General features: G+C 35.2%; 1 protein-coding gene across 1 annotated transcript; it reads right to left on the bottom strand.

The window, feature by feature from the left end:
* Positions 1–335: 335 nt before the first annotated feature.
* Positions 336–14,173, bottom strand: NAE1 (NEDD8 activating enzyme E1 subunit 1). The gene is given in 19 exon segments (XM_010295053.1): positions 336–445; positions 1,524–1,573; positions 1,649–1,763; positions 2,270–2,362; positions 3,407–3,493; positions 4,538–4,577; positions 4,929–5,004; positions 6,636–6,769; positions 6,859–6,918; positions 8,200–8,291; positions 9,401–9,464; positions 9,723–9,785; positions 10,271–10,380; positions 10,727–10,836; positions 11,980–12,059; positions 12,356–12,427; positions 13,023–13,053; positions 13,978–14,042; positions 14,126–14,173. Coding segments are annotated over 19 exon segments (1,500 nt in total).
* Between the last annotated feature and the right edge of the window lie 810 nt (positions 14,174–14,983).

Raw genomic sequence — 14,983 nt, 5'->3', positions numbered from 1 at the left:
CTTCCCCCTCAATGTGAACAGCCGCTTTTCTGTGTGTGTCTGAGGAAGACTCAGCCTGCTGCAAACCAGGTAAGCCAATTTGTAAATGCAACTTACCACAGCTGCTCCTCTTTTCTTTCAAAGGTGCATCCGAAAATTCTCGATTTAAAAAAAAAAAAATCAGGATTTGGTAAGATTTTATTTGTCCTCAGGAAAAAAAAAAAAGATAAAATCGTTACAAATAAAGGAACTTTAATTCATAGATAACACAGAGCGGTCCGGTCAGTGGCAGAACACCACAGTATTTACAGAACGCAGCAGCAGCGCCTGGTGCCAACAAATGTGAGATCGTTGTGCTACAGCTGGAAAGTGGCTGAAGTCTGTGACATTCCACTGTAAATATAGGTGTTATTAAAAATTACAAACTGCCCTGTAATGACTTTGATAACTTCCTGTGCAGCAGCTCCTGTAAAAGAGAAAAAAAAAACCAAAAAGATTAAAAACAAACAAAAACCCAGAAGGTAGGTCGCAGGTCATATTTAAGTAATAGTAATAGAATGTTATTTATCTAGAACTCACTACACTGGAATTACTTGGGAAGCACCTGATACTACTCCTAAGAGGTAAAAATGCCTTTCAGTACTTCCCAGTATAAACGAAGGTCAGAAAGCTGTTACTTCACAAGTTAGCTTTACATATGCTTTGCTGCATATACTTTCCGTGTACATATACACCTACAAAGACTAAAAATGCGTGAGCAGACCCATGCAAGTTGTGACTTCTCTAAATGTAACTGAGAAGTTCAACTGTACATGATTTTTTTTTTTTAATTGAACTGTAAAATTAATTGAAGGGTCACTTCACTGTGATCCCTTCGTATGCTTATGTTAGTATTAAACATTCTGTAATTTCTTCAGAAGTTACCTTTACACATTTTTCTGAAACATGGCACATACCAAGTTTTGCTTAATTGGAAAAAAATTCCTACATACAGAGTATTTAATACATAATTTTTTTCAGCACTGCATGAAGCCAAATAAAGAAGAAAAGTTAACCAATACATCAATTTTGAGCATCCATTAAAACATATTGAATTCAGGTAAGCAGTCAAGGCTATTTATATTTAATAGATACTTAAAAGTAAGTGTATTGTGTTATTTTTAAGAAAGAAATGTATTGTGTTAATATTTCTACAATTATTCCTTTCCTTTCTTTTTAACTCAAAGCTTCTTTCAAGCATTTTATTTTTAAATCAATTTTAGTAGCTTAAAAATGTATCTACTGAGATTATTTTTTTAAGCTTATTTGATTTCTTTTACTGGCTTTAAACCCTTGCTGTATCCACTTTTTCTATACACCACAGAAGGTCACACCTGGAGAATGAAGGGGAAGGATTTTGTTCTAATACTATCTCTGACGAGAGTCTATGATTATAGTCTTTGCTCTGACAACACAAAGTAATTAAAGCTGGAGATTCTGACTCACGTATGTACTATAGCAGGTTGGTTTGTTTGTATAGACCTTAGAAATAGTGACATTCTTACCTCCTATGAAGGCAGCAATAGCATGTGGCTCAGCAGCTCCGTAGCGACAACTGGATAGCAAAGTAACAGTTAATATTTTCAGGTCAGTTTTACCAACAAAGTGACACTTAAGATAAAATACTTACAACTCATGAACATAGTCATCTTTCACCACTACAGACAACCCATGTTCTTGTAAGAAACCAGTAAGGCAGGCTTTTAATTTTCCAATATCATCTTCCACCTGGTAGTTGTAGACACCTGGAAAATAAGTTAACTGTTTCATCACAAAACTGTAATACCATATCGAGGTGTCCCTCCTCACTGCAGGGGGGCTGGACTAGATGACCTTTAAAGGTCCCTTCCAACCCAAAGATTCTATGATATTCAAAGTTAACGAGTTTAAATGACAGCTTTATTTTTCTGAAAGTTTCTAAGCTGATTAATACAATAAATTATTAATACTAGACAACTATTCAGTAATAACTGAATAGTCTGTTGATGCTACTCAGGATAATGACAAATTATTGCATAGCTGAACTGATTCATAATCCATGCAAACCACTTCAATGGTATCAATTCACATAAATTCCTTAAGTTCCCAAGGAGAAAAAATTCTCACTTCAATTTTCACATTCTTAAGTTGTATTAATATGAAAGCAAAACCTCAGCTAAGGCTGTATTTGTAGTTTATAAATAGTATTATAGTAACCATTGGATCCTCGTATTTCTTTTGATGAGGTTAACTACCTCTGGTATTAACATACCTGGATATCTACCATGCTGCTTATAAAATCTATCTACAGCCCGTAGCATCAAGTACAGCACTAGTTCACTGTCTGGGTTATCCATATGGGAAACTGAAATCAGCAAGAGAATTGGTTAGCTGGTGAAGACGAAATGGAAAAAGAAAGGTTTTGAATTACTTGAAATCAAGTATTTCCCATGTACTTAAACTGCAAAAATCTGCAATAAAAAGAAACCTTAATGAAAACAACCTGCAACTGCAAATTGCAATGAGTCAACTGTCAGATACACGATTTTGACTTCAGAGTGTTACGACAAAACCATTACTGTATGTATTTGATATAAACTGTTCAGTGAAGATATTCATGTTTCAACTCTGACAGCTGCTATAACATTAAACTGGATATTCCCTAGTTATAACTTTGGGATTGAAACACATATATTTAACTGTAATGACTATAATTATACAACAGGTCTTACATCCCTTAACATACAGCTCAGTAGTCTTTCTAAATACTAACTACTACTTAAATCACAGTGCATATTACCAACTAACTCTAGGAGCTTTCACTTAAATTGTAAGTATTACAAAACACATGTATACACAAAATGTACACACTTTGTATATACATATTGTCCAAAACATTCAGAGGACTTCTATAAGCTCAGTTTAAACAAAAACTTTAATAAAAAGTATTGCCATCCTCTTTTTTTTTTAATTTATGCAGGTTCAAGAATTAAAATGCAATATTAAGTAACTAGTTTGTTAGTTCACATACTGAAAAGATAAGCTGAGAGGGGCCAAGACAATTATTCTCTTATCTTTGGTCAGGTGAAAGCCCCTTTCCAGCTCTGTTGGAAACAACTGAGGTACAGAAAAGAAAGTGAAGAAAACAATGTTTTATTTATATGCTATTAAAAATAAAATCTGGAAGAAAAAAAACAACTAAAACATACACTAATCTGTATGGTCACTTTTGAACTTTCAAAATCAAATTAAATTTAACATTCTAGACTTAAAAAACCCATACTTCTAGTTGATGCCAAATTACAAAACTGCATAATGAAACAGAACGTGTAACACAATTCCTTTTGATCACAAAACTATTTCAAGTTGAAAATGCAATTCAAGTTACTTGCCAAAAAGGAGTACTTACTGATTTCATCCTTGTTAAAAGTGCTTAAACCATATTCTTCAGACAGAGATCTACATCGTACTACTCGGAGAAAAGCTGAGTTGCTGCCTAAGCAGAGGGTGCAGAAAGCAGTACATTACTTCAATGTGTCACCAATTACTGAATCTTTGCAGGTCTGTGTCTCTGATGTGTTGAACATGAAAGACTAAAACTTATCATAATTTCATTTAATACTTTCCTGTTTCTTTGGGTAGCTTGCAGTAGTGAAGTCTATTAAACAACATTTGGGTCTATGATCACAAGTATTTTAGTGAAATACTTTGTGCTTCTTTACTTCTGGAATCTAAACATATCTGCCATGTTAGTGTAGCAACTCACAACATGTGTAGCTCTTCTATAGCAATTCATCAATCACAGCCATAAACTTCATGTTTTCCTCTTCCATGCTGCAAATGAACATGGGTTCGTTTCATCTTCCACTACATCTACCTCTGTCTCACACATTCTCAATTAATATTCTAACAGTTCAGCTATGAGGGGGAAGAGGTTCTTCTCCAGTACCATTGCTAGGAAACAACCCAATGTGCAGCTACTACCTAGCACTCAAAAACAACTAACTGCAAGGTTCTCAAAACTCCCAGCAAATGATTTATCAACGCAGGGGCAGCATGCTCTTGGCTATGTGCTTACAGGAGAATTTTCCAGCTGCAGGGAGACTTAGCCAGGCTGCTCTGTGGACACATACACACATCGAGAACAGACTAACCTAAATTGCCATCAACAGTACTACTCACTGCACCGGTGTTTTACCTTTTCAGACTAGCCAAAGTTTACAGAGCCTGCACTCTGAAGTCAGTATCACAGAGTGGGCAAGATTGATTAAGTACCAATCACAGAAAGTAGAAAACATCTGCTACCTGTTGTTTGGACCTGAAAAAACACACTGCCTTTTAAAAGCCAACCTTTATATACTCACTACTGAGAGATGCTGGACATCTGTTACTTCCACTGAAGATGAGGTATGCAACTGCTACGCACTTATTTGAAAAATTCAAATATTGAGTTACTGATCAGTAACTACATTATCATTCAAAAGGTTTTGATTATTTGATAATTTGCATAAACACAGCAAGAGAATCCAAGCATACTCACAAAGCAATTTTAATTCTCTCTCCGAAATAGATTCAGGTGCCTAGAAGAGAGAATATACTCATTCCAGTACATACAAAGACCAGAGAATTTCTATTTTCAGAGATATTCATACACTCTTTGTGAAAGAACTAGTTGTTCTTGTAAAAAAAGTATCTTAAATTGTAAATAATATATCCCTGTGTGCCTTTTACTTTTATATGACTAAACCAAAAATTATAAATAGAACAGATCACAGATATTAAATTTCATTAGAACTTACTTAAGCATTTTAAAGAGAATGAGGTAATTAAGCCTTCTCTTTTCATATCTGTCTCCTGCGACTTATTTCTGTGCAGAACATCAAAGTAAAAATATTTCTATCCTGTCAGGAAGGCCATACATTTGTAATTACCTTGCCTAGGGATTGTAACAATTTAGCAGCATGATTACCCACAGCAGCAATATCCTTCTTTGCTTTTTCACGGTATCTGTTAATAATAAAGAAGTCTTAATAATTACAGCATAAAGCCATCAGCTTCCCAGTCAAGACCATTTCTTTGTGTTTTATATTATAAAGACAAAATACAAGCCACATGAATGGAAGTGAGCTACCTCAAGGCCATGAATGCTCTTATTACCTCCCTCTGTGACTGTTCGGCATGGCTGAGCTGTTCACTAAACGTGTGGCTTAGAAACTCGTTAAAATTAAAATGAGTATTACTACAAACAGTCAGAGGAAGAATATTAAGTAGTTTCAGAACAGCTCTATGTCCTTCATTAGACTTATAATATTTCATTGATTTCTGTATTTTATTATTTGGAGCCATAGCATATTAGTTCCATTAAGACCTATGACAATGCAAACAACTCAACAACACAGTATTTAATAAAATTTCAATTTACGAGCTCATTTTAAGGAACATTAATTGTTTTATCTGCAAATTAAAACTCTGTAATACTTATTGGAATTGAGAACTGAAGTACACAATGATCTGGAAACTCAGGACTGATGCTTATAGAATTCAGATTTACAAATTAGGGTATCTGTGCAAATTCAAGCAATTATGGTTTCATTTAGTAAAATAATGATACAAGTTCTTTGCTGTACTGTCATTACACAGAGTAACTTCCATGAAGCAATAGCAATCAATTATTTTAGACATGTAACAGATTTGTATTTTTATATCCATCTTTAACGCTATTTGTCACAGTTCTGAGGAATGCACATCTAAAATTAGAGATTTCATTTTGATTAGTAAACAGTATTAGACACACAATTCTTTTTCGAGTAGAGGCTGTATTTCAGATACGGAGAAACAATCACAATCTATTAGAAATAATACTTTCCTATTTCAACAATTCAACAGTACAATTGCACAGACAGTAAATTTAACAAAGCCTTCTGCAAGATACTGCTTCTTTTTAGAGACAAAAAAAGAGGAATCAGCAATCAACTGCAAAAAAATGTGGTAACAAATGTAAGAAAGTCTTTCTGGCACAATAATTTGCATCATGTCCAGGATGCACAGTAATAGTAAGCAATAATGCATGTTGAGGATACATGCATTCAAAGATGGCCTTCCTAAAATCTTGATCCACACTGATGCTGTTTAGAATTTGCAGTTAATGTCCATTCACACTCCTCCTCATCTACCAAGCAATCCCTTCAAAGGGCATTAACTAGAATTAAGTATTTAGGATTAAATACCTAGGAAACCAGAATTTCTGTAACCAGGTTGACATACATATTGAGGAGAAAAAACAAAGGCTGCGTTTAAGCAACAATTTGCTTTGGACAGCAGTAGCTGGGCTATGGGATCTACTATCTATAAGACGGTCTTTACTAGATCTGAAACTAAGAAAAATGATAATGTACTAGCCAAACTTAGGAAACTGGGATGCACTGAAAGCTTAGGCCTTGGTTCCAAACAGCAGAAAGCATCTATACAGGGAGCAGACAGCCCCAAGGCTGCCGTGCTTCCCACACCCCTCATCACCCCATTCCCAGAAACACACATTTTTTTTTTTTAAATACAGGAATTAAACACACTTTGTGAGGTCTGAAGTCATCACCATTTATCATCATTAGTAACTATTACAGAGAAAGTTTTATACTTACACATTTTGCAATTTGATAAATTTATTGGAGTCTGCTATCATATCAGGAATAGTGCCCCGGACAGGCAAGCTTCCTTGCCCCTCATTTGCCACAAATTCCTTTACAGCTCGAGCCAAAATCCAGAAGGAGGGTGACTGCAAATGCACAGGAGACAGTCATGTAACACCAATGTTATTTATGACACTTTTTCTACATTTAAGCCTTACCCTTAATTACTCATTACCTGCTCAGTAAGATAGATGCAGCAATCATCATTAAATATCTCTTCAACGCATCTTGGAATCTATGGAAAAAAAAGTAACTTGGATTTGTATTTACGTGACTTTCCATGTCTTGAATTATCTCAACACCCATTACATAGGAAATCCAACCCTAAGCGACCTCAGAGTTTCGTATCAAAATCCCTTCTGAATCTTAGGCAGTGCTTCTCAGACACATTTCCAGTAATAGCATTGCCTGAGAAGAAGGCACATGCTTCTGATCAGTATGAATATTACAAACAGAATCTCACTTCATTTCCATCATCTACATGGCAGATTTTAAAAAAACCCAAAACTGGTAGCAGCATCAGCAGAAGGTACTACCAGTCCCAGCTGCCCATCCTACCTGCTAGACACAGAGGAACAAAAAGGCCGGGGAAGTGAAGAAGGGCTGCAAAAGTAGAAGTGTTTTGACTCCTTAAACTCCTTAATTGCTGCAGTTCAGTATGGCACAAACTGAAATAAATCACTGGTAGCCTGGGACACAGGTTGTAGTGGCTCAGATGTCAGCACCAAGTTTTACCTTTTGCTTTCTTGGGAAAAATAACTGACCCAAGCGAGGATCAGCACAATTCAAATAAAAATTAAATGTAATCTAGAAAGAATCACAGAATGAATGTGCTTTTACCTTATGTAGATTTTGCAGTTTACCACGGATGAGAGATTAAGGAAATCAGAGGTCAATTCTAAACCACAAGTTACTACTTCAGGATTATTTTAAAACAATGAAAACGTCACTTTTGATGTTTTTAAGCTTCATCAGTTTATGAGAGGCATTTCGTAACGTGTTTCTTCAAGAGGGAAGTACTGAATTTGCCAAGTCAAAGGTCTCTTGCAGCACTTCTATACAGAATAAATACTATAGCAAGTGGCTTCAATATAGCAGAATTTCAACAAATGCTGTATTTAAATCTGCCATCATCCACACCAGTGACTGCTAATTCTTTATAATTGTACCAAACACTTTACAGTTTAACTTGTAAAAGAAAATCTGACAAAGTCTAAGATAGGAATACGCTACTAATGAACACTGGTTACTGACTCATCCTATACTGGAATTCAAGTCTTCAGCTCAAGCTTCCTTGCATGAGCAAGGAAATAAAAGAATTTCCCTAAGTTACAGTGCCACCTAGTCTAGGTCTATTTTATTACACATTATTTCAATATTTAAAATTGTACTAATCCTGTTTTACCTAAACGTAAGTGTTGCAAACTGAAGTCCTGTCCTAAAAGTGCAGAATATGTTCTGAAAAAACAAGGTAGCTAAAATTTCTTAAATTTTGTCAAATAAATGTTTATTTTACCTCTGTGGTATTTAAGGCTGTGTTCACATTTTTTATAGCTTCTTCAAAGTTTTCCTCATCTTCTGGGGTCCCATTTTCATTCTTTAAGATACCTTATTGAAAAAAAAATTAAAAATACAAAATCCCCTGAATTACATCTCATCATTTAGGTCTTGCCAACAGAGCAGACTGGCTTTGTATTTATTTGTGGCACAATAACTGATCAGCAAAAAAATGAATTATGAGTAAGATGTATTGATAAAACTAACTACATATACATTCTGCATATGATTAGTATTCCTGTGATGTTAAATAGAAGGTTCTTACCAAAAAATACCCATTTATTTGTTTGAGAAAGAGGATAAGTGTCAAAATAACTATATTAATGTAGATGGTGGTAAAAAGGCAATTCAACTCTCCTTCCCATCCCCAGTCACACTGTGTTGGGGTGTTTTTGTCAAATTTGGCAAACGCTTATGAACCCACACAGCAAGCCAGACCAAGAAATGGAAATTACCTGTAGTAATTACTACAGGTCAGATCAGTTCCCTAGCCCAACCTGGGGATAAGGATGACAAAACCACTCAGCAATTTGCACATAGGCCAGTTTTAAATGAAGAAATGCAAAAAATTCAGCTAATGTTTTTATTCCACAGTCATTTAAGATAATGTATTTCTAGATCTTAAAAATGCCTCATTAATTTTAGCAGCTGCAAAAGGTGTTAGATTGAAACATCTGCAAAAATGAAGTCTGTTCACATACTGGTTACAGTGTATTCAGTAGCTACACAATCTTTCTCCCACTAGACTAGTTACTTAGGGCTGCAATGATTACCAACAGTTTGGTGGGTCAACTGACCAACCAAATTCTTGAGGTTAATAACAATTTCAGTGTCAAAAGCCACTTGCTTTCCTCTTTGTCACATTTTCCATGTTAAACATCAATATCTTCTACAGGATTTTCCCTTAAGGTTCTCCTCCTACCCAAACCAAAACAAACTCTTGACCTTAAACAGCAAACAGTAAGAAACACTGCCAAATTGCATTTATAAGCAAACCTGGGATCTTAAAATCCACCTGTATAAAACAATCATTTATCAGAAGAATCATACTGTATATGCCAGCAGATTTTCGTAAGTTAACCTTGAGAGAACTTCTTTTTCAGATATTGCCTTAGATATTTCTGCCAGTATGAACAAGTGACTCCTAGGACATACATTACCTTGCCGAATCAGTTGTCTGAAGGCTTCTTTTTCTTTGTAACTCTTAGGCAACTGATCACTCCCCTAAATTTAAAAACACAAAAACATTTTTCTTTAAAATATCTACTACTAACCTCATTGTGTTCAGACTGATGAACTCTAGGAGTTTGCCACTGTTCACATACATTCACTTGTGCTTCCATCAGTAATTTATTTTTTTTTATGATTCCACCTTGTTTTCTTTATTTGCTACACATTGCCAAAATAATTATCTAGTTTATAAGAGACGTATCTAAAGCATAACAACAACAGACCGATGACTTATGCAGTTTTGCAATATACCTCGTTGAACCATTTTGTAAGATACTTGGCTACAATCACAATCCACGGAGTGTGGCTATGATCCTGTAATTAAACAACAGAGAAATCTTTGTCAAGTTGAGAAAAGAAAAACAGGAGACAAATTAAAAACCTATTTTAAATGTAAACTGCTAACATCCCTGCCACTGTTGTAAAAACACAGGACATGTTCCAGATTTTGATTCAGAAATAACATTCTCTAACGTTATGCATCTATACCCACACTGCAAAGCTCTGCAGCAGTAGGTAATCATAAAAATCATAAAAAGGGGGATGTGAGCAAGAATCAATCTAACAAAAGATCAAGTTGTCCAAGAATATTCCCAAGACCCCATTTGCTTAAGATTTAAATACTAACTGTAACATTTGGGGCAGAGGCAAAAAAATAGTACCTCGTAACATTGTACAGTTGCCTCTGCTCAGATGAGACTCAGCACTAAAAAAAGTCATCTTGCAAGAGTCATTTTCATGGAACCCCTGTTCTGTGTCTGCATCTGTCTTAAAGCACACAGTGCAAACCACATACCAACCTTTTTGTCCATGCGATCCAAGTCATAAGACTGAACGTGTTCCCTGAGTTCTGGAAATGGTTTGTCCAGTCTCAGATCTTCTAACATATTGTCAGGATGAGATTCAACAACTGTGAAAAAAAATTACACATGCATTTCACAGTTTTATGCCCGGCCTTCAAAACAGAGTTACACATCAAATGCAGTGCACCCCCTGCTCGATTAACAGCTCAATTCTCAAAGTAAGTGTTTTGTGCAAGTTAACTTTAATGTCAGGATAATCTCCAATTTTACTATTTCTTACAGTCCATAATTTCTATGAATTCCTCAAAGAATGCTCCTGGTGATGAACTGCAAACTACGTAAGACTTAAATACTAAATACATCACAAGATAAAGATGGAGGGAATCAAAGTGACATTACATACTGAAGGTTTAAACCTTTTCTAAAAGTCTTTATCTCAGAAAACCCTCTAACCTGTATGTTCTTTAATAATGACTCTCATATAACCAACGAGTCCATAAGTCCTGCAGACCAGCAGAGGAACATTATAATTCCAGAGAAGTTCAGCCAAGCGCAGCAATGTACTGTAAGGAAAAACATTTTTTTTTTTTTGAGATGTACAAGAGGATAACAGTTAACTATAAAATTAACTCTTGTACAAATCACTTGTGAAAGAGATATTTTCTATAAGAGAACTCTAGTATCATTATGATTCTAAGCACATTTAAAGTCATTAATTTTATATGTGAATTTACACTAGGTTAGAAATGTATTTATCCATTACCTTACTTAACTCCATCCTTCAAATATCAATTAGAGAAAAAATTTCACTGAGTTGTAAAGGGGCGGGGGGGGGAGAGGGAAGGAAAAAAATTAGATCTGTGTGTTATACAAACATAACTTCCAGTAAGGACAATGCGAATCAGAGGGGTTTTGAATAGCACATTAAAAATACTCTTCATTCACGAATGTCTGCAAGAGAATCACCACTTCAAAGAGGCCAAGTTGGCTCTTATTTCTGCAAGAGACAGTATCTCTAGCTCCTCTGTAAGTAGGCGGAGGGAGAAAATATATAAAGCATTAACAACTTTCTTACAAAAGCAAGGTTTAACTATTCAACTACGCAGCAATCTCTTGCCTCTGGGGAGGCAGCTTGCCTACTGAAACAGAAGCATGCTCTACTCCATCAAGTTTCTCAATACTCTGAGAGTTGTCATTTTTCATTTGTACCGTTGGCTGGAAGGCTGGAAGGCAGCATGCAAGCGGCCTTTTTTTTAAAAGGTCAAAAAAATAAAAATCAAGAACTTCTGGTCTTGACAAAGTTGAGATGGGCAATATAATTACATACATGGGTAGAATGGAAAGAGCTATACAAAGGATAAAATACATTTGCAAAAATCTAAAGGTATCATAGACCCTATTATCTGTTAGGGTTTACATAAGAACACTTGTAGCGGTTTTGGATCAGGAACAACTTTCACTACAAAAGAGTACTTGACATAGACAAATACAACCAGAGACAGCACCTAGAAGTCAGGCATGGATCTGAAAGAGATTTTAAACTATGTATTAACATATAAAAACTGCCACAGAAAAATGCCATCATTTACTGTAACCTTCCTTCACAACAACAGAGTTCTGGTTTGTGTAAGTTTTGCTGCAAGAAGAGCCTGCAGTTGAAACCTGCTTTTACAACTGAATAAAAACAACTTTAGATGACTCTTTACCTTTCTGATAGTTGCGTTGCAACCACCAAGTTAAACCGATTAAAAAAGGAAGGGTCATTGTCTAGAAGTTTTTCTGGACTCTAAAAGTAGGAAAAAAAGAATGTCAGGAAACACTGAAAATTTCTGCATACACAGCAAGTCCGTTCAACATTACATGTAAAGTGTTAAGTGAAAGCTATAAAATTACGAGGAAGTTATAAAGTAATGTTAAAATACATAAATTGACTTTTTGCAAATAACTTAGGATCTTCCTCAGATATTGTTTTATCATAAAGCTACTTAAACTGCAACATTACAAAGACAATACATAGCTATTATTTCATACTTTTATCACATTGTGTAACAAGAAACACACAACTAATTTAGGAAAACAAACCTCTTCGACAAAGTTTCCAGAAACATCATTATTCAATTCTTGCAAGAGCTCTGTGGCACTCTGGGCACGATTCTGTTTCAGAACAATCAAAACAACGTTTAAGCTCTTGAAACGTAATTTATCTAGTATATCAGCACTACATATGCTACATGCTTAAAAAAAAAAGAAAAAAGGACTTCTTCATAAGCTAGGATTTCTTATTCCAAGCCTTGCTTATCTGAATAAAAAATAAATCCCTTAACAGCAGGCACTTGTTTGAGACCATTGTTAGAAATACCATTTCAAAAACAAGAAATGTGTGACAGCTTTTTATTAATTTCCAGGAGTTACCTATGCCTTTTATACTCTATTGGGTTTGTGATTTTTCCCCCCATCCACCTCTCTACTCTTAGCTTTACTCCTTCAAGCACAATTCTCTTCCACCTTATCCTTCCAAAGCTTTTCTTAACCATATCCTGTTCATTTTTTCCATTCAGTCTTGCCAGAATTGCTTATCTATGCACTTATGAGCAATTTAAAAATAAGCATGGGGAATTTGGTCAAAGAATAAATAGATTTTAACCTATACGTACATGGTTTTAGCATTATTCATAATACTGCATTTGTGTATTTACTCAACACTTTCATGCTTTCAGTTCACCTAAAGTGACATTTGTTATATCCTTACCTGACCAATATGGCTTTTTTGTAGAAAGAAACTGAAAAGGACACAAGAAAAAGAGTTACATATGAAGTTTTATTTTGAAGAAAAACAACATTAAAGATACATTTTGTAATGCAGAATATGTTGCTGACTGTAATACATTACAAACCAAGTTCACCCTTAAATGTGCTTTACTTCTGCCCACCACTGTTATATTTTCCTCATGATCAGTTTCTTAAGGAAACTTTCCAAGGCCTGAGCCACAAATCTCAAAAATAAGACATGCCAAACCCCTCTAGAAGCCAGGATCACACTGCAGATTCTTTTTCACTAGGCTAATTGAAGACCCAGTAGTATTCATTTCTTCAGGTAATGGAATATCCTTCCCTCCCATATAACCCCTGTAAGTAGGCATGTATTTGTGGGTATGTACCTCAACCTTAAGACAATGTGATCTAAAATCAGTAAACAAATCATTTTTTACAGGATTTGTAAAGAGATTCTTATCCTTTCCCCTGCTGCATGTAGCCTTTCAAAGCTATGAAAGCTAATAAATGGCTATCAGTCACAGTTTCACAATGATAAACTAATGAAAAGCAAGCTGTTTTCAAGATTACATAAAATACATTTAGCCATGCTGAAACACAAGCAAATCTTGCCCTGTCATATTCCAAGATTACAGCAAATACTTTTATACTGAGTAGACCATTGCCTTTTTAAACCTGGTGCGTGAAGCAAATATAAGATACAAAAACAGCAACAACAACAAAAAAAAAAGAGTAAAATTTAGCAGCTAATATCAAAACCATCGTGCACGCTGTATGTGTCACAAACATCCAAAACCACAACAGACTTGGAGAAACATAGAGAGGCTTTTAAAATTATTAAGAATTTTATAGGATTTCTTAACAAGTACAGAGATAGAAGTACTTAACAAGTACTGTTACAAATTGAGAAGTATCAGAAACTAGTAACAAACCTACTTATTTCCAACATCTTCTCCAGAGACCCGATTCCCATCGACAATTGTAAATGAACCAATACCTTGGGGGGGAAAAAAATTTACTATGAAATTATGAAATTATCAGATACATTACAAAGAAAATGCAGATGCAGTATCTGCTTACCTGGTAGTACTAAGTTTTTGAGTACTTCTGTTCCTGTTGCTGTCGCATTTATCACACAAACATGCGCCGATTCTAAAGCTTCTTGTCCATGGTCACCCCACAATCTATATTGGGATGGAAACAGAAACATTCTGAAATTATTTCATTCTAATTGTAAAGCCAATATAAAGAAATTAAAAAGATTTAAACAACTACAAATGGACGCCAGCATACTACTTTCCATTCACTGCTGAAAGGGGCTAAATGGCACTAACCAAAACAAGCTTTCCGTAAGAAAACTTACTGTAACAAACTTGAAACCTTCCAAAGAACAACTCGGGTTTTACTGACATTTCATTTTATCCATCTTTATGCTCTACACCGTATGAATGTGCACACCTTTCTCTGTTGTAACATATTTAACTTTTTAAAATCGGAATGGGTCAAAATACCTTACACAATTTTATCCTAAAACTGAAGGCTCTATTCTTAAGTTTTGTTATAAATAATACAGTTTTATATTATAATTCAAGGCACTGAAACGTACAAGCAGATGTAACTCAGCCTTCATGAGTTTGGTAATGTATTTAAAACATCGACAAAATAATATTCAGGCTGAAATCGGGACGTGACTGTACTCGTTCACAAATACCCCACCGATTTCACACGGGCAGTGGTTTTAACTCTCTTCAGCTGAAAAAAATAAAGTTACTAAAGAGACACAGTAAAGCATTATAACTCCCACTAAAGACCTTCAAACGTATGCAAGCGTGTGAAAGTTACCCCATGCCATACTCCTAACGCCGGCTGGCTCCCGTACAAGCCGCCCTTCTCGCATTTTACTTTGCTCTTTCCTGCTTTTCCCCCTGTGCTACCACA

The sequence above is a fragment of the Phaethon lepturus genome, unplaced genomic scaffold (genome assembly GCF_000687285.1).
Source record: "Phaethon lepturus isolate BGI_N335 unplaced genomic scaffold, ASM68728v1 scaffold52149, whole genome shotgun sequence".
Lineage (NCBI taxonomy): Eukaryota > Metazoa > Chordata > Aves > Phaethontiformes > Phaethontidae > Phaethon > Phaethon lepturus.
The sequence above is the reverse complement of the archived record's forward strand: the minus strand, read 5'-3'. Positions and strand labels throughout refer to the sequence as shown.